This window comes from Anabrus simplex, chromosome 6, assembly GCF_040414725.1.
Source record: "Anabrus simplex isolate iqAnaSimp1 chromosome 6, ASM4041472v1, whole genome shotgun sequence".
Lineage (NCBI taxonomy): Eukaryota > Metazoa > Arthropoda > Insecta > Orthoptera > Tettigoniidae > Anabrus > Anabrus simplex.
In genome coordinates, this window is record NC_090270.1 from 207,313,059 (window position 1) to 207,334,756 (window position 21,698).

At 41.4% G+C, this 21,698-nt stretch overlaps 1 protein-coding gene across 1 annotated transcript in view; it reads left to right on the top strand.

Moving 5' to 3' along the window:
- LOC136875658 (centrosomal protein of 89 kDa) overlaps window positions 1-21,698 on the top strand; it is a 162,490-nt gene that overhangs the window by 60,649 nt on the left and 80,143 nt on the right. The window contains exon 3 of the mRNA XM_067149206.2: window positions 12,810-13,003. Within this exon, the coding sequence (XP_067005307.1) occupies window positions 12,810-13,003 (194 nt within the window). The remainder of the gene's footprint in view (window positions 1-12,809; window positions 13,004-21,698) is intronic.

Genomic DNA, 21,698 nt, shown 5'->3' on the forward strand with positions numbered 1-21,698 from the left:
GGTTAGATAACGAGGATATCAATTCCAAGGTATTAATACCCCCATCACAAGACAATAAAGGAAAGACAATTTCTAACTACAAGGATCCACACCTAGAAACAGTAACATACAAGAAGTACTAAATTAGAGTCACCAACACGAGGCATAGAAGGACCAGATTGACTCGCTCGCCATCCCACAGTATGTGTGCTAAATTCACTAACAATACAGGTCAGTTACCAAAGGTGCATCCATCCAGCGGAAGATGCCGTACAATTTGCCAGATTAACCGGGTTTAATTTGAGAAACATGAACGCGCCTAATACGCCTTGCTACAGGGTCGCTTACTAAAATAGAAACGGGAGACAAGAACTCCAACACAGTGCACGGGCCTTGGTACCTAGGGGCAAGTTTTGCCGAAAACTTATTCACGGCCTTACTCATTGGGTAGCACTTAACATACACGAGATCACCAACATTGAATTTTGACGGTTTCCTACCTTTATTGTACTGCCTTTTGACCTTTTCGTATGACACAGCTAGATTCCTTTTTGCTTCGTTCCAGATCTTTTGAACATCATTAGGTCTAGATAGGTCTGGGAGAAGATCCTCAATACATAGCAGGTTAGACATAGGGGAGTACGGAGTATAGCCAAACATTAAAGACATAGGCGTCTTACCATGGGACTCATGAGTAGCGGAATTGAAAGCATGGGCCAACCAATGCAGACAGGAGTCCCACTTGGACTGGTTGCCATGATGATACGCTATCAACGCAGATTTTAAGTTCCGATTCAACCTCTCTGCATAAGAAGGATTTGGATAGTATGGAATAGTGGTGACATGTGAAATGCCCAACTCAAACAGATACCTTTTGAAGGAGTTACTGGTGAAAGAACTAGCGTTGTCAGATACTAAGAACTTAGGTGGGCCAAAGGATGCAAAGATGGAATTTAGACAGGAGATAGAGGTACGTGAATTAGTGGACCTGGTGGGAAAGATCCAACAGAACCGGGAGAAGGCATCAATACAGACAAAAATGTGGGTGTTTCCCAAGGAAGATCGGGGGAGGGGTCCTACGAAATCTATGAACAGTCGTTCCATGGGGCGCGACGCTTGTGATGAAGACAATAATCCCACTCGGTTATTCAAATTAGGTTTGCTGATGGCGCAAGATTTACAAGATTTGACCATGTTCCTGATATCACTATCCATTTTCTTCCAAACAAAGAATTGCCTGATTTTCAAACGAGTTTTGAAATTTCCTAGATGACCGCCAAGGGGTGAACAGTGGTAATACTTGAAAATGACAGGTACCAGAACTTTAGGAACGACAATTTTGGAATTATGGTCCTTGCGACCCTTACAACAGAGAACACCCTTAGATAAGGAGTAAGGTTTCACTTCGATCCCGCTACTGATTGTATCAATGATCCTTTTCAGATCCGGATCAGTTTTTTGATGATCTCCAATTTCTTGATACAGCAATGGGGAGTCGGTGAGGATGGCACTAACTCCAACGGTATTGACAGCAAGCTTATCGACACATGGGTTGGCTTCCACACAAGGGTTACCTTCAAACATCCTGCTCAAGCCATCGGCAATGACGTTCTCAGACCCACGAATGTGGCGAACATTGAAATTAAAGGATGAGATCCGTAATGCCCATCTAGTTATTCTACCGGTCCTTTTGGGTCGGTTCAACACCCAAGAAAGAGCCTGATTATCGGTTTCCAGATCAAAGTTGACGTGTTCAATGAAAGATCGAAATTTCTCCAGAGCAAATAGCACAGCTAGACACTCTAGTTCATAAATGGAGTACTTAGACTCCAGATCATTGAGGACCCTGGATACGTAGGCCACGGGCCTACGCCCATCTTCATGTTCTTGTAACAGAACGCCAGCAATAGCACGCCCGGAGGCATCAGTTTGGACAATGAAACGTTTCTCGAAATCAGGAATAGCTAACAAAGGTGCATTAATCAGTGCGACCTTCAATGAATTGAAAGCTTCCTCCTGGGCTTTACCCCAAGTAAATTTTACATTCTTTTTCCTAAGGTCGTTCAACGGGGCAGCCACTTCAGCAAAGTTAGGGATGAATTTTCTAAAGAAATTGACCATACCAATGAATCGAGCAACGCCCTTGACATCTTTGGGAGGTGGAAAATCCCTAATGGCTTGAGTTCTGGAATGATCTATGGAAACGCCTTCAGAAGAAACTACATGTCCCAAGAAAGACATGCTGGGTCTGGCGAAAGCTACCTTTGATAACTTCACTGTAAGGCCGGCTTTCCTTAACCGTAGCACTACTTCCCTAACGTGCACCATATGTTCCTCGAAGGTCTTCGAATAAATTAATAAATCGTCTAGGTAATTAAAGACATAGCTGAACTTAATGTCAGAGAGAATGGAATTTAACAACCTTGACAACACAGCTGCTCCACAGCTTAGTCCGAACGGGAGTCTGAGGAACTCATACAAGTTCCAGTCGGTGATGAAGGCAGTGAGGGGAATTGATCTCTTCGATAAGGGCACTTGGTAATAAGCCTGGTTCAAATCCAGGACAGTGAAAAATTTCACACCTGAGAACCATCCAAAACAGGTATGAAGGTCGGGTAGAGGAATAGATTGGAGTACAATCTTACTATTTAGAGACCTATAGTCAATCACAGCACGATAACCACCAGAAGGTTTGGGTACCAAGAACACAGGGGACGCATACGGGGAAGTCGAAGGTCTGATCACTCCGTCTCTTTCCATTTGCTCAATGATTTTCTTTAATTCCAACATACGGGGTGGGGAAAGGCGATAAGGAGGGGATCGAACAGGCTGCAGGTCAGACAACTCAATGTCATACTCGAGTACGTTGGTCAAGCCTAACTTGCTAGTGAACACATCGGGAAATTCCCTGCAAAGATCACGAACTTGCCGTGCTTCGGCATCTCCTAAATGATTCAGATCAAGCCGATCGATGTCACTAGACTCATCTGACACAGGGTAACCCACACACAAAACTTTAGGCATTGTCAAGGGAACGTTAATCAATTCAAATTTCAGGTCAGGAGAAAATTTAAAAAAGAAATTTCGACACTGAGGATCCAAAACGACACCAGCCCAAGATAGAAAATTGGTACCCAGAATAATGTTACATGATAAATTGGATGTCACCAAGCACTTGATCTTCCAAGTGAAATTCCCAATCCTTAACTTGACCTTCACAGTCCCCAAAATATTTAAAAACTGACAATTAGCCGAAACGCATCTTAGATTAGTGGGTTTTATTTCCGGAAGTTTACACGAGGATTTCTTTTGACAATACCAGGCATAATTCATCAAGCATACTGCGCTTCCAGTATCAAGAAGAGCATCTACTGGTTCATTGTTGACCTCGACAAATGTGCACGTGCCAGAGGAGGGGGCATGAACAGAAATACTATTGCACCTAGGGGGACACACCGGTTTCTTACGAGATTCAGGGTTTACAAACTTAGAATTGGCAGACTCTGCCCTTTCCCTTTCTAGTCATTGAGTACCATTTCTGTCTACCAAGGGGCAATTTCTTTTAACATGCTGTCCAGAGCCACAGGAATAGCAAGCGCCTGGACCACGCCTAACGTCAGGGCAGGAATTTCTTAGATGACTTCGGGACCCACAGTTGTAACATTTACGGGCATTCACTACTTTAGGTGTTGACGGAAGGACAGGACAATTGGTAGTAGTAGGGGGAGGGAAATTCACAGGTCTGGAGGCATCCCCATGTTTGACATCTTCAGCAAAGGAACAGGCCTCTTCCAATTCTTGAAAGGTAGTAGGGCAACGGGTTAAGGAAAGATAGGAGCGGTACGCAGGAGATATTCCTTTTAAAATTCTAGAGACCATTTCACTTTCTGGCACAGAAATTCTAAAAACCTTGCAAAAGAATCGCAGATCCAGCACATAAGTTAGCAAGTTCTCATGCAGGAACTGGGTCCGAAAACAGTGTTGGGGCACAAGACTTTGGAGAGCAAGAGAGGGAATAAATTTGGAAAGGACAAGTTCATGAAAGGTACCAATCGATAAATTTTTAGAGATAGCTTCAGAAATTTCTCTCTTTAGAATCCCTTCACAATGAGGGAAGAGGGCGCGGAAAATCCCCAAATCGTCAACTGAGTACACATTACCAGTCTCGGTCAACTCCACCAAAAACCGTAGGAACCGAATACACTCATCTATAGAATTTACAGAAAAGGACTTCACTCCCCGAAAAACTTCCTTTAAACAGTTAGGCGATGACGCCGAATTTAGCTTAGAGACTAAGGTTTCCAGTAAAGGAGCAGTCACACAACACGGACCTTGGGCATGGGTCGAGGACGCAATTTGGTGGGAAGAGACACTCTGGGTAGGTACAGAAGGGTTAAGTGCAGTCGCAATAGAACAATTCTCCATATCTCTGTTAATCAACAGCAAATCTAAATCAGAGGTGATGCCAGAAACCACCGTTAACAATCTAGCACATTCTGACACAAAAACAGAATCAGGCTTAATAGATAATATATCCTGAATTCGGCCCGAGTAGTGGTCAGCTCTGGCCCTCAGCCGGTTTACTTGGGCTTTGGACGGAGGCAATTCAATAAACTCTTCACGAATAATATTAATTTCGTTAAGATTGTCACAGATCAGGTTAAGGTACTCACCCACTCGACTCCTGTCAATAGAAAATACATTAATGGGGACCTGGGAGTTGGCTGATAGCAAGGCAGCGCACTCAGCAACAGTACGGGCAGGTTCAAGGCCACGAATGGATAACTCGTACTCCAATTCGGCACGACGCAGGAAGGAGGGGTTCGTAACGGCACGCGCCATGGTAGCAAACATGGAACAAAATAATCAAAAAATTACACAAGATCCTTGCACTCCCTTTTACAATAGTTATTGACAACAACACTTTTAGTTTTTTAATTTTTGATTTCCATCCGCCAACATTCGCCACAGCACTGCACCGAGCAAGGGTAGGAGGGGAGGAAAGTTAGGCTGCACAAGGCAGAAACAACAGAGATTAGGCAGCAGAGCAACAACAGTGGAACAACAAACAACCACCGCTCTGATACCACTCTAACCGGTCACCACCCTCTAGGGCCCCGGTAACACCCTAGCGGTGATGAGGTTAATAACCTTACCCACCAGTTGAGGGAAAAGAAGGAGATAGGAAAAGAGAGAGAGAGGGGGAGAAAAAGAGAGAAAAAGAGAGAGAGAGAGAGAGAGAGAGAGAGAGAGAGAGACTGGTGAGAAGGTTGCGATTGTGTCCGCCCCATAAGGGTAGATTAAGCGAACACAAGAGAGAACAAGGGCAAAAAGAAGCAACAAGTAACAGTGCATCAAAAAAAACCAAGGATAAAAACGGCACCAGCCAACAACATGATACTAAAATTACCCAAAGGAAGAAAAAGAGACACTTACCCAAACCGTGGAGGAAAAGCGACTTAAGGTCCGTGGACAACCAAACAAAGAAAATAGTTGCAGCGCTGCACCAAATGTGGTAAATGAAAACCAACTTTTAAGTGATATGAAAGGAAACTTTAATAGACATTTAAATGAGAGGTAACATTTCAAGATAATATTAGGAGTGGACCTAGGTTCATTATTAATTCAGAAAATACTTTGAACCATATTGTTTAAAAGAATGTAAATACTTGACTAACAATAATTGGATTAACCTGCAAGAAATTAATATGATTAATAAATAAATACCCAATGAGGCAGCTTTAAATAAGAAAATGCAGACTTCATTTAACAAAATAAAGGAACTAAATCGTAAAAATCAACAGGGAAAAGAAAAAAAACAACAGTGACCTCCATACCGTCAAACAAGATAATTAAATATTGATTTAAATGTGATCGATCACGCGTTTAAGAAAAAAAAAACAAATACCATGTTTAGTAAACAAACCCTAGTCCCATGACCTTTAGGCCGGTTGCCTTTTAACTTTACCACAATTCGTTCCAATTTCTACCAAGGGCAATTTCCAAGGGCACACGAAAATAAAGGAAGAAGTTACACTTTTCGCCCAGCCAAAAAACGAGACGAAACGACCAAAGGTAGGCCGAAATAAATCACCTTATATGAAATAAATGCCAACGATACCAGGCAACAAAAATATATTCATCCCACAAGAACACATCAACCAACAACAATCGCCGGAAAACAAAACCCACAACAACTACCCAAACACACGTTGCCATAGTAACGGACAAAACAAAGCACGGACTACAAAAGAGAAGTAAAACCAACGGTTTAAAATCAAAAATAAAACAGAGATCCCAGAAACAATGCAAAAAGAACAAAAGGAGGAATAAAACCCAAAAGGCAAGGAACCCGAAGGAAAGCTAACCCCGCTACCTTGGAAACTGCGCCTTGGTTCACACCTTATTGTACAATCAAGTGCAAAAAAAACTTTTACAGAATTTTACGATAAACATACAATTTTTTTCCACCGTGCGAACTGCATTCTAAAATGATTAATTGCCGAAACCGTTTCCTAAGGTTCACAGACGCACACGATATCCAGCACAATTTTCGAAGAGGAAGTCTTAATCCAAATATTATTATTATTATCATCGTTACAGTTATCTTGAAGTACGCCGAAACACATAAATCTTCTTGCTTCCCCAGAAATACTTTAATCCAAAACAGTTACATACCTTTGAGTCCAGAAAAATTGAGAAGTTCAAACCTTGGCCATTGTTATTGAAGGCCGGCAACCACGAGGCCGTGAACTAAAGTTGTTCACCAAGGATCCTGGGGATTATCGTAGCAAAAACATAATCCAGTGAAACAGTAGGAGGCCAGCAACTAATAGAATAAGGGATAATCCCTCTTAAGTTGGTTTCATGGGGGTTTCAGCACCACCATCCGCCGCATAGCGGAACACTCACATACACGTCTATCCATGGCGGCTACAGGACGCCGACTCCCCCGGAAGTAGTTGCTAGGGGTCAAGACTAGACTCGCCTCACCACTCGCTCACGCGCAGTAGGCGCAGACCAAAACTCCGTTCAACAGCGCGCGGCATATCATAACAAGGTAGATATTGGCGAAAGCCGATTGACATAGAATTTCCAAATGGCAACACACATGCCAGTTCGAAAAGGTTATGGGGGGGGGGTCACAAACTACATAATACTGTCTCAGTCGATACGGTGTCTTCGAGTTCTATGTCTAACTGAAGACATTCGGATTCTTGAGAATCGAAGGCGGTATCAGGACCGACTGGTAAGCGAGAGAGTGCATCAGCATTACAATGCTGGGATGTGGCACGATAGGCGATCTGATAGGAATAATCAGAAAGGAACATGGACCATCTTTGAAGCTTTCTGAGGGAATGCTCCGGGATCTTATTACCCGGATGGAATAAGTGTACTAGAGGCTTGTGATCAGTAATGATCAGGAAATGGTTGCCATAGAGATATTCATTGAAACGGCGAATACCAAAGATGATTGCTAAAGCTTCTTTTTCTCCTGGGAGTACCGATGTTGATGCTCATTAAGTGTCTTCGAAGCAAAGGCGATGGGGCGTTCTTGTCCGTGACGATCCTTCTGGGAGAGAACGACGCCGTAATCTGATGCGTCAGTAGCTAGCGTGATGAGCTTGCCAGGCTGAAAATGAGTGAGTTTAACAGCTTGAACAAGGGCTTTGTTGATCGTTTGCCAGGCCTGTTGGCATTGCGGAGACCACTGAAATTTAACACTTTTTTTGCGTAAGGCGTTTAATGGAGCTGCAACTGAAGCGAAGCGGGGAATGAACTTGTTATAGTAGTTCGCTTTGCCTAGGAAGGATTGGAGCTGCTTGATATTCTGTGGTACAGGCATGTTTACAATCGCCGAGACATTCCGTTCACTAGGTTGAATGCCGTTTTTATCGAGGATGTGTCCCAGGTAGTGAACTTGCAGCTGAAAGAAAGTGCATTTAGCAAGATTTGCTCATAGGTCATTGTCTTTCAACTTCGTGAGAAGGAGGCACAGATTATGGAGATGTTCTTGATGATCTGCGCCGGTCACAATAATATCATCAAGGTAATTAGCACAACCGGGAATGGAGGTGGTGAGTTGAGCTAAATAGCGCTGAAAAATAGCCACTGAGGAAGAGACGCCGAACGGGAGACGCTGGAGCTGGAGCAGTCCGATAGGAGTGTTGAGTGTGAGAAATTGCTTGGATTCTTCGTCTAAAAGTAGCTGTAGATAGGCTTCTTTAAGATCCACTCTAGAGAAGAATTGTCCACCAGCTAGACGACGGAATAAGTCCTCTGGACAGGGAATTGGAAACATATCTGTGTCGATTTGTGCGTTGATCGTAGATCGGAAATCACCACAAAGTCGTACATTGCCATCAGGTTTCTTGATTACAACTAGTGGAGTGGCCCATTGACTGGAATTGACTGGTACCACTATTCCAGCTTCTACCCATCTTTCTAACTCCTTAGTGACCTGGTCTTGAAGTGCCAGGGGTACTGGACGTGCTTTGAAAAAGCGCGGCATAGCTCCTGATTTCAGCTGTATGTGAGCTGTATAGTTTTTGGCGGTTCCGAGCGTAGAGTCGAAGACTTCAGGAAACTGCTCGAGGAGAGCCGTAATATCAGAAGTAGGTTGCAAAGTAGATACAACGTTGATATTGTCATGAATCTGGAAGCCGAATAAATTAAAGAGATCCATGCCCATAATGTTCGATGCGGTGTAGTTGTTGACTTCGAGGTGTGGAATGACTTTCCGAATTCCTTTATAGCTGGCTGGAAGCGTGATTTGGTCTTTAATGTCAATCTTCCGTTTGTTAAATGTAACAAGCTGGATGTCAGCTGGAGAGCATGAAGGTGAACCTAAGTCGTGATATGTAGCCAGGTTAATGATAGAGACAGGTGATCCAGTGTCTAACTGAAAATCGACAGAGTGATCAGAGAATGATAGAGGAACGATGATCTTGTGAGAATTCTTGGTGGGAAGAATAAGATTTATCTGATCAACTTCCATGTCCTGTCGGGGCTGTATATGCTTCGGGCGCGCTGCAGGAGTCTTAGCAGGGCGGAGCGAACTCTGACATACAGTCTTGATGTGTCCTACTTTATTACATCGTTCACAAGTGGCTTTGAAAACACGACAGGCACGACGTTCATGATGTTTGAAACATCCTCTGCAGGAAGGCAGGAGTTGTGACTTACTCTTAGAAGTGGGCTTCCTTGGAGAAAAACGAGAGGGAACCGGGCGAGAATGCTTGGCAGAGAGCGACTTGGCTGCGCGGTTCAAGGTAGCAGAGGACTGGCGGGCTGGAGTAGAGACTTGAGCGACTTCGTGTTTAGAAGCTATTTCTGCCGCAGTCTTGGTAGTAAGTTCGTATACCGTAGCAATACGCTGGACGTCTTCTAAAGAAGGGTTACTCTTCTTGACAGCGTCAAAACGAACTTTGTCCTCAGGAGTATGCAGAATGACCATATCCCAAATGAGGGAATCGGTATAGGGCGTACCACAACCGTCCTTGGAACATATAAACTGGCAGGGTTTAGCTAGACCTCGCAATTCCGCTATCCATTCAGCATGAGTCTGATGCAGTTGCTTCCTGCTCTGAAAAAATTTGTAGCGAGCGGCCACTATGTGCGGGGCTTTAGCATAGTGTTCAGTGATACGGGCCAAGAGCTGTGCGAACGGCACTTCAGAGAGTTGCTCCTCTGGACTTAATTTTTGTAGTAATTTGCACGTAGCATTGCCAACTGAACTGAGAAATAGTGCACGTTGGCGCTTGTCATCCGTGACGGAATGGCATATGAAATGTTGCTGTAGGCGGGTGAAATAGACTGACCATTCTTCCTTAGCCGGATCAAAAGCAGAGAACGGAGGAATTGCTGAGGGCTGTGTAGAAACAGAAAGAGTTTGCATAGCTGTGAGCAATGCCGCTTGTTGTTGCTGCATGAATTGCTGTTGTTGCTGCTGTAGAGCTTGCAATACGGCGGCTAGCTGCTCGGCTGTAGCCATGTTGAGATGCGTGAGAGAAAAGAACTTGTCTAGCAGCGTGTACTAAGCTGGCTGTAGGCGAGACCTTCACCGGAACAGCTGGGAGTGTGTGAGAGAGCAAGCAAGCTGAAGTGTGCCGAACAGGTGCTGCGAGCGAGAGAGAGCCTTGGAATGTCGGCGGACTGTCCGTAGTTCAACGGAGGCTAATAGTTGCACTGTAGAAAAGGCTAACTGCTGGTAGAGGCCGTACAGGTTCCAGTGTGGAGTGGTGATAGTTACGGAGTATAGTGTCACTGTGCCAATGAGTGAACGATATCCTGTAAGAGTTTGTTGCCCTGTCGCGAATGAGTTGACGACAGAATGTAATCAGTTTGGTACCTCGTTTCAAATGAGTGGGCGACACACTGACCACTGTTTGACTTCGTCGCCAATGTGTTGGTGGCAGATGGCACGTAGTGGGTTTTTTTTTTTTACCTCGTTGCCAATGAGTTGTGTTGTAAACAAGATAAGGTTTACAAGAATACAACTTATTTATTTGCTTCACATAGAATTCTACAGTATGTACAGGAATAAAACATAAAATTGTCTTGAAGCAAAGTAGATTATTAATCGTGAGAGAGTTTCTGTTTCTATACACTATGTACACTCTGAATGTATTTACACTCACTGCTATCTTGAAAAGATAGTTCTTGGGAAAGATACAGTTCGTGATAGTTGAAAACTATCATTTGCACTAGCATAGATTAGCTAAGAGAGTTCCTTCTAACTTGAAGTGTCTGAGTTCATAAGCTTGTACTAAATGAAAGCTATGTTCACAATTAGAGAATCTAATGTGTGTGTCGGAGCTTGAGTGAGCTTGGGGATGTGTGGCATACAACATCGGGGCTCGACATGGATGAAGGAACGGGAAAGTGGAGTAGTGACCTGAGGTGAAACCTCATACTATCAGAATTCCATCCACCTGGTCGAGACACATTTTTAAGAGGAGTAGCCTCCGTGTTCGACGTTCAGTGTATTCTGGAGCAGGACACTGGGGAGAATCCTCATGAGTGACAGACAGGGAGCTCCTTATATACTGCACACGACGTAACAGACACGCGCACTGAAGACTGCGCGTCGAGTCTCGAATGATCCACGCTTGCGTGCGTGCGGCTGGCTGGCGCTGAGCGAAGAGAGCGGAGGACATACAACAGCCGCCAGGGGAGCCAGGTTACCCCGCCGCTTGACATTCGGCATGGAGTCGCTGGCTGCATAGTCTACTCCGTTACCATGGCAGGAGAACCTGGCCAGACAGATAAAGTTTAATTAGTACCCTCAGTTAGACTTGATGTTAATTTTTATTCTGGAGCTGGACTTCATCAGTGAACCTAATGCATGGTTAATTTTATATGCTGCACTGGAGTTTGTAGTACTGTGCTGGGCATTATTAATCTGCCTTTTCCCTGGTGAAATGAATGCCTGATTTTGATTGACATGCATGTGGATTTCCTCCTATAAATGGGGAATCACAATTTATTTTTATTTTTCAGTGTATTAAAAACAATTTTATCAGTTTGTGCATTCATAGATTTCACCTTTCAGGCATTGTTAACCAAACAGCTGACTATGAGAGATACATTTTTCTTCATGCTTGAATTGCTTAATTGGGTTCTCTAATTTTATTGTCTTTCCTGTTTTTATTAAATTTGTAACATTTCCCCTTATGTTGTAACTTAGCTGTTTACATTATAATTAGTCCCCCATCCTTTTATGGGTGTCCTGATAGCATTAGAATTACTTGTTCTGTATCTTGTGCTAGTGTTTTCTCAGTGTCTCATAATTCTAGGGCTGGTCCTGGTTTTTGTCGTATATTCATAGTTATTGATTTAAAAGTTAGGCTTCCTATTTAATATGTTATCCCCTTCATTTCTTCCCTTCACCCTATGGCCCTGTTTTACCCTGTTATGTCTGCTTCATTCCTAATCCACAACCCTGGTTATCTACCTAAATTTTCACTGCACTCAGTTCTGTATTCATGCTCCTTGTTTATGCAGCTTGTACTCTTGGCTTATAGCTTATTACATATGTTCTCATATGCTTCATTGCATTTTACAGCCTTCTGCTTATGCTTCCTTGTAGATGAGGGATGTGTTTTGCTACATTCCCTTCCCATTGATAACTACTCGCTTCCACTGCACATCATTGTATTGTCATGGGCGAGTTGCGGGCCCTAGTGTCTCCCCTAATGCTTTTCGCGGTTTTGTAATTACCCTTGTGCATATTTCCTTGGTATTTCTCTTGCTTGCATAATATTCTTGGTGGTAACTTATCTATCCACACAATAATTTTTGAGCTGGGCTCAGTGGATCAGACGGTAGAGTGTTGGCCTTCTCAGCCCTGCTTGGCAGATTTGATCCTGGCTCAGTCCAGTGGTATTTGAAGGTACATCAGATACGTCACCCTAGTGTTGGTAGATTTACTGGCACGTAAGAGAACTCCTGCGGGACAAAAATTCCAGCGCCTTGGCGTCTCTGAAAACCGTAAAAGTAGTTAGTGGGATTTAAAACCAATAACGTTATCATTACTAATAATTTTGAATGGTTCCATGGCAAGACTGTAGACATTCTATTGTGATATATGGTAGCCTACTGTGACAGTGTTCACCTGACAAAATTAATTACAACTCAGCCATAGGTTGTCCAACAGAGATCCGTTTCTCTCTCATGTGGTAGAGTAAAATAGTAATTAAATAGTAAAATAGAAGGTAACTTAAATGCCATCTATTAAAAATGCCTGCTTGTTGTTGTTGACATGATCATGATGATGATGATGATGATGATGATAATAATACATGTATCTTTACAATTCTTGATCATAGCCAGGAAGAAGAAAATACAGTTCCAGTAGTCACTCCAGAGAAAGGAGAGGTGAGGAAGTGCTGGTTCACAATTCTCATTCTCACAGACGTCACCACCATCATCACAAGACACGGCATAGAATAAAGTTACCGCCTGAAACAGAGCTGGAAGAAGGAATGGAAGGAGACGTTCCAGAAGAAAATACTGCAGAAGGGTAAGTATATTACCTTCTAGTTTCAAGAATAGAATTTAGTAGGTATTGAAAGCAATGCTATTGTTAGTGGGATACCAATAATTAGATAGGATAATAGAATAGATTATGTATAATTCTAAATAACTTGAAGTAAATGATTTGTTAGTTGAGGACACTTGTTTATTTTTTCAGTTAGGTATTGTATATTTAGTTTTTTATGAACCCACTTATCTGATTTCTTCCCTATAATAGATGATTGGCACTGAGTATTTTTTGTAGGTGCTCTCGATGATGATACAAGGATTTCCTGTGATTATTATCTTCAGAGCATAGCTGTCCTTAATTAAAAAGTCATTCCCATAAATTTTAGTAGCCTTTTATGCCTTAAACAAAATTTTGAAAGCTCCATTTCATATTAAAGCAGATTTCTACCATAGTACCCAGTAGGAAATCATTTGACTTTCTACCAAAACAGATCATATTTTTTTCTGTGTATAGATGACTTGATGATCATCATCATTGAAGAACTACAGCTTTTACCTCTTCGAAGGAAGCAGAGATTGTTATCAGTGAAATACTGTGTAGGAGGGATACTGACTGGAAGGTGATTGGGGATTTAAATGAGACTATGGAGTGGAAAACTGGGAGTGAGATTTCTAGACCCTAATGGGTGGGTAGGAGATAGGGATCTGCGCTTAGATGGCCTTCACTTAAACCGCAGTGGTACATATAAGTTAGGAAATTTGTTTAGAAGGGTTATAGAGAGGTACATTCAGGGAAATGGGTGGTCTAGAGAGCAGTGATCTGGAAGTCACGTAGGGATGACATAAAAATGTTAATGCTGAACTGTAGAAGTATTGTAAAGAAAGGAATAGAATTAAGTAATTTAATAGATATATACTTACCAGATATTGTAATAGGAGTTGAATCATGGCTGAGAAATGATATAATGGATGCCAGTGGCGTGCGGTGAATACATTCGTTACCCCAGCTGAAATTAAGAAAAATAAACAATCGCAGTCCCACCTCCTTCTCTAAAGCCAAACATTACTGTTTCATTAACTTACTCGATAATTAAATGGAAATATAACAAGCAAACAGATCAAATATATAAACCACTGAGGAGGCCACCGAATGTCAGCAGAAAGGCTAAAATACCGAAGTTCAACATCCTCCGACTGAGTGATGAAGACTGTGATTTCAAAGTCACTCTGAAAGAAAACACACAGAAGCAAGGGTGGCCCAACCTACAAAAAGCTCTACTGGACGCTGCTCAGAAGACCTTGCCTGCCTCATCCAACAAAGGAAAACATCCATGGTGGACCACTACATGTGACCATGCTATAGAAGATAGACGCAGAGCCTGAGTCACATGGAACCAATGCAAAAAATGAGGCTAACTACCAGAACTTCCTTACTCAAAGGAAAATAACTGCCAGTATAGTACGACAGGCTAAGAGGAACCATAACAAGGCTCTAATACAACAGGCAGAAGAGGACTTTAAGAGGCACAACTCAAGAGATTTCTACAGGGAACTCAGAAAACAGACAACGAAGTACACAGCTCCCACACTTCATCTTCGTGGACCTGATGGGAAGCTTCAGTTCAACAACAAGGATTGTACCAATACTCTTGCAGGGTATTTCAAACAGCTCCTCAATGCAGAGGAACCTAAAGAGAGACTTGCATTCTCTGAGCCTCTTTCCAGAAACCGAGACTCCACACCGCCAACCATTGAAGAAATAAGGGAGATTATCAAGAACCTAAAGAGCAACAAGGCCTCAGGTGAAGACGGTATAGTAGCGGAGATGTGGAAACATGCTGACGAACATCCATACAAAGCATCCATCAGATCATAGAGGATATTTGGGCAACAGAGACCTTACCTGAGGAATGGACCTCAGCGGTGATCCATCCTCTACACAAGAAACGTAGTAAGATAGACCTCGACAACTACAGAGGCATCTCTCTAATATCGGTTACGTACAAGATCTTTTCTAAAGCCCTGCAAACCAGAGTGGTCAGTCAACTGGATTCCCAATTAGGTGAATATCAGGCCAGTTTTCGCGCAAATAGATCTTGCACAGAACAGATACAGAACCTCAAGACAATCCTGAGGTACAAGAATCGTGGCGGACACCAATGGGTAGTCATACTAGTGGATTTCCAGAAGGCATATGATTCAATAGATAGGCAGACCCTCTTCTCCACCTTATGGGAATTAGGTCTGCATGAGAAGACCACCAGACTAATCCAGGCTACGCTGAAGAACACCACCTCCAAAGTATAGAGGTGAGCTCTCAGAGAGTTTCTCTATCCAAACGGGAGTTAGACATGGTGATGGAATTTCTTGCATTCTCTTTAATTGCATCTAGAGAAGATTATCAGGGAATGGACTGCCACATTACCTTCAGGAAGTGGACTGAAAATTGGCTACAAGAAAGATAATCTCAGTGTAACTTGCCTGGCCTTTGCCGACGACCTTACCTTATTAGCCAACAATATAGAAGAAGCTACTCACCAGCTACAGAGCCTCTATATCATAGCAGCTAAAACCGGCTTGAGGGTCAATATAAAGAAAACTGAGTTAATGACTAACATAAAGGGAGTCCCACCTACTATGCCATTGGAAAACACCACCATTTATAAGGTTCCTGCAGTGAAGTATCTAGGGGAGTGGATTTCAGCAACCGAGAATGAGACATTAGCAATAGACACCAGATGCACCAAGTTGGAAAGGATCTACCATACCAGTAAGAGCATCTACTGAATACATCCAAGTGCCTCTTTAAGAACCTTAAACTCCAACATTACAATTCAGTAGTAAGACCGTCCATACTGTACACCTCTGAGTGTCTTCTGATGAACAGAAAAGGTCTACTGAGGAAGCTAGAGCTCAAGGAACGAAAAATACTAAGGAGAATTTTAGGACCAATAAGAGAAGGGGATGGTACTTACAGCATAAGGCATAACAATGAGATTTATGACCATCAAGAAGACATAGTTACATCCATGAGGAAGAGGCGATTGACTTTCTATGGACATTTGACTCGTATGAGTACTTACAGACTTACCAGCAAGATCTTTACTACTACAGGCAGAGGGAAAGTGTCCAAAAATAAATGGATCACCACAGTGAAGTCCGACTTAGAACAGCTGGGGATTTCAGAACAAACCATACAGGATCGTGTATTATTCTGGCAGTTGACCTTCAAGGTGTCTTTCCAGAGTCTCTCACCAGCAGACAGAGTACAGGCACCACCTGACCGAAGTGGACCGAGGAAAGGAAACAAGCACACAGCCAGAAGATGAAAGCTTTCTAGGCAAAGACAAAACAGAATTTCCATACAAGGAGTCGAAACGAGCCCCGTGGTCCTCAGTAGGCCCAAACGACAAGAAGAAGAAGATAAATTAATAAATGAAATATTAAAGAGCTTACTTAGAGAGCTTACTTATTAACTCACTTGAATAGTAATATTTTCAACCACATACTCACACATATTTCCAAATTGGTATTCACGGCAGTGATGGTACCATCATAATTTAAGCCACAGTAGATTTTTAAAATTGTACTTACAGTTTCACCCACTGACACTTGTTAATAGTACATTCATGGTTTTCATAGAAATATACAGAGACTAACTTCTTGGCTTTTAACTTAAAAAGCCTAATTTAAAGTGAATGAGCAAAACGAGGGAAAAATTCCTCATAGCGTATACCACTGTTTTATTAATGAAGAATGCCACAAAACTCACGAATACTTCACCTATAATACAAGAGGAACGCTGCAAAAATTCACAATATACCACCATTACAGGCAAACTCACTCGTACAGAGCAACCAAATACAAAGTTATTTTACTTCGCTCTTGACTCCATGTTCAGGCTGGGCAACCTAAATAGTTTTCTGCATACATCAAAAAACGTACTCTAAACTTGCCATCAATGAATCGTTACCATAAACACATATGCCGAAATCCAAAAATATAATAAATACTTTGATTGCAATTGATTTTATAAAATGATTATTTTTATTAGAAAAACTGTCTGCAAGTGGCTGTACTGTTTCTTCTTGTAGCCTCTGGTGTGTGGTGCTGAACACTTAGAGTGTTAACTGACATGCACCCAAGCTAGCTGCTCTGCCGCCGTAAGATGCTGTTAATCTCGAGCAAGGCCAACAGCTATCACCCCGCTACCCCTACAGGAGGCTTGAAGCTCATGAATCAACCAAGCGACTTGAATTTTGCTGGGGTATCTCTCTTGATTTACTAGTTTTTAACTCTATAACTCTACTCACACTTTATTTTCGCCTTCCACAGATAATATATATCAGCATACAGTTATAGCCGAGGAAGGAGCCACCACTACAAACTCTGCATCAAGAAATACATACGACCAAGACCACATCTTCTCCAATAAAAAAGACAGTCACCTCCATACAGGCCATGAAGGCCCTTGGACGAGCGGAAGGTAAAGGCTTCCACCATTGTTAACCGCGGCACGTGATGGGGTAGAGTGGTTAGCTCTGCTCCTGGCTGCCTTTGCTTCCAGGAATTAACCTGGGGTACTCATTTTTGGTGTAGGCTGAGTGAACCTCAGGGCCATATGCACCTCTGGAAGTGGAAATCTCGTTTCTTAAATTTTACGACTTCCTGGCGGGGATTCAAACCCACGTCCTTCCGGGCGAACCGAGCATGCCTTTACCGCCTTGGCCAGGCAGCCCCTTCTTCCTCCAATACTTAAAGATAATATTCCTCTCACAGCTGCACATACTTACCTCCGTCTATATAATTGGACTTTGTTAACAACAGAAGCTTTTCACCACACATAGAAGTGGAGACATCATTTAAATATACAATAAGACTTCCTAAGAGAACTACAGCATTGCCTATGAACACAAGCACTGAATTATTTACAACATTGGACTCAAAACGAGAACATAGATACACGCAAGACGCATACATTCAACTCTGTGAAATGTTTTATATTCATTATTTTAAAGGATTTTAACATGTACTGTGTATTTTAATGTGTTTAATGTATTTGTAATTTAGATTTAAGCTTAAGTTACGTTTCATAGACAAATTCTAGTCCTGAAGGAGATAGCTTTATACTCGAGTACCTGAATCATAATATATAACCATTTTACACTCAATATGCCCAATTTGGACACTCAGACATGATGCTTCCCTACAGCATCTCCCTTTAGAAAAGGGCAATACCAACTAATGCTTGACATGTATGTAAAGGTATTCATGTTCAGCTGATGATGATTATTTAAAGTCAAAACCTGTCCTGTAAGCTAATTCTTACAATAATAAAATTGTATTGATACGGTGGAACCTTTTCTTGTCTCTACATAAGTGATATCTCTCTTTCGCGCCGGCAGAGAAAAACAGCTCACTGGAGAGATCTGGACTGCAGTAGAGCGAACGTATTATCGAGACAGCTGCACTTGCCTTGACTTAGTTGTTTGCAGTTTTTTAAATTGATAAAGAAATAATACGAAAATGTAAATACAAAATTCTTTACCCAAGCAGCGCTGAGCTAGCTGGGATTCAGTGCACGCCACTGATGGATGCAGAAAAATTCTCATGGAACTGGAGTGTGTATCGTAGAGATAGGATAGGAATGGCACGGGGGGGGGGGGGAGTATTCATTCTGGTGAAAGAAGAATTTGCAAGCTTTGAAAAAGTTAAAGATGACAAACATGAAATTCTAGGTGTAAGGCTCATCTCTAAAGAAAATAGACAACTTGTTGTCTTTAGAGTGTACAGACTGGGAAAGGGTAGCGCTGACACAGATTCAGAATTATTTAATAAGATAATCAGCTATGTGGGAAATTATATGGAAAGGAACGTGATTCTGGAAGGTGCACTCAATTTGCCAAATGTCAATTGGGAAGGTAATATGGATGACAGGAAGCATGACCTACAAATGGCAAATAATATGAGAAGGGCAGCTGATTCAGAAAGTGATGGAACCAACTAGAGGGAAGAATATTCTGGACGTGGAGCTGGTAAAACCAGATGAGCTCCATAGAGAAACCAAAGTAATAGATGGTATTAGTGATCACAAAGCTGTTTTTGTGGTAGTTAAAAATAAATGTGAAAGAAAGGAAGGTATTAAAATTAGGACTATTAGGCAGTACCACATAGCTGATAGACCATGCATGGGGGAATTTTTAAAAAGTAACTAGGATCGGAGGAAAATGGTAAATAAAAATGTAAACAGACTCTGGAATGGGTTTAAAGCAATTGTTGAGGAATGTGAAAACAGGTTTGTACCTTTAAGGGTGGTAAGGAATGGTAAAGATCCACTATATTATAACGAGAAATAAAAAGTCTAAGAAGGAGGTGCAGGTTGGAAAGAAATAGAGTTAGAAATGGCTGTGGAAGTAAGGAGGAATTAAAGGAACTTAAAAGGAAATTGAATCTAGCAAAGAAGTTAGCTAAGGATAACATGATGACAAGCATAATTGGCGGTCATACAAATTTTAGTGAAAAATGGAAGAGTATGTATAGGTACTTTAAGGCAGAAACAGGTTCCAAGAAGGACATTCCAGGAATCATTAATGAGCAAGGGGAGTGTGAATGCGAGGATCTTCAAAAGACAGAAGTATTCAGTCAGCAGTATATAAAGATTGTTGGTTACAAGGATAATTTCCAGATAGAAGAGGTGACTAGTACTAAAGAAGTATTCAAATTTACCTATGACAACAATGACATTTACAGTAAGATGCAAAATTTGAAAACTAGAAAAGCAGCGGGAATTAATAAGGTTTCGGGGGATATACTAAAGACAATAGGTTGAGATATAGTACCATATCTGAAGTACTTATTTGATTATTGTTTGCATGAAGGAGCTATACTAAATGAATGGAGAGTTGCTTATAGTAGCCTCTGTGTATAAAAGAAAGGGTGATAGACATAAAGCTGAAAATTACAGGTCAGTCAGTTTGACATGCATTGCATCTAAGCTTTGGGAAAGTATTCTTTTGGATTTTATTAGACATGTTTGTGAAATTAATAACTGGTTCGATAGAAGGCAGTTCGGGTTTAGGAAAGGTTATTCCTCTGAAGCTCAATTTGTAGGATTCCAGCAAGATATAGCATTTATCTTGGATTCAGGAGGTCAAATTGACTGTATAGCGATTGACTTATCTAAGACATTTGATTGGGTAGGTCATGGGAGACTACTGGCAAAAATGAATGCAATTGGACTAGACAAAAGAGTGATTGAATGGGTGGCTATGTTTCTACAAAATAGAACTCCAAGAATTAGAGTAGGTGAATCTTTATCTGATCCTGTAATTATTAAGATGAATTCCTCAAGGCAGTATTATTGGATTATGTTTTCTTTTATATATCAATGATATGAGTAAAGAAGTGGCATTAGAGATAAGGCTTTTTGCAGATCATGTTATTCTGTACAGAGTAATAAATGAGTTACAAGATTGTGAGCAAGTGCAAAATGATCTCGATAATATTGTGAGGTGGGTAGTAGGCAATGGTATGATGATAAACGGGGTTAAAAAACAGGTTGTGAGTTTCACAAATAGGAAAAGTCCTCTCAGTTTTAATTACTGCATTGACGGGGTGAAAGTTCTTTTGGGGATCATTGTAGGTACCCAGGTGTTAATATAAGGAAAATTCTTCATTGTGGTAATCACATAAATATGATTGGAAATAAAGGGTACAGATCTCTGCAAATGGTTAGTTGGATATTTAGGGGTTGTAGTAAGGATGTAAAGGATAGGGCACATAAGTCTCTGGTAAGATCCCAACTAGAGTATGGTTCCAGTTTATGAGATCCTCAGCAGAATTACTTGATTCAAGAACTGGAAAACATTCAAAGAAAAGCAGCTCGATTTATTCTGGGTGATTTCCGACGAAAGAGTAGCGTTACAAAAATGTTGCAAAGTTTGGGCTGGGAAGACTTGGGAGAAAGGAGACGAGCTGCTTGAATAAGTGGTATGTTCCACATTATAATTATCATGTTTGGTCCGTATTGAAATGTATGTAAAGTCAAAGAATGTTACAAGTGTTTAATTTCCACCTTTTCAATACAAAGAGAGATCTAGTAATTAAGAATTAGATCTTATCATATTAATTACAGGGACATGTTTTGCCCATTATAAGGGCATCTTCAGCCTTAGTCTCAAACCTGTAAGGTGAATAATCAGGATCCTGATTGTTCTTACAAATTGTAAAATGAGGATACTAATGCAAGTGCTTGTTTAACATAAACTTATAAGAATGTCCTTGGTTAAAATTGTGGTATCAAGCTGCATGTCACAAGTTCTACAAGATTATATTCCTTGGAATGCTGAATGGAACCTGGTTTAATGTGTGTATTACTTGTTGAGGGTGTAAGAATAGTAATTTGGAACATAAACAATTTAATCTTTATAATGAAGTAGAAATATTTTTTTTATCACTCCTAGTCTAGGATAAAAAAAGTAAAGCTGCTAGACTGTTGAAGTTGTTAAAGATGTTAATTTGGTATGTTATGATAAGATAATAGTCTTTAAGTATGTTGTAGAAGCGAGGAAGGGTATTCGACTGTCTGTAGTCGTACTTATCTTACCTTGAAGGAACGAAAGTCGAAGGTATATTGATGTTGATTAGAGCCTGTGGTCTAATGTCTGTAACAAGAGGAAAGTAAATACTTAGGAAAAATTTAAAGAGAACTAATAACACATAAACGCCCCACC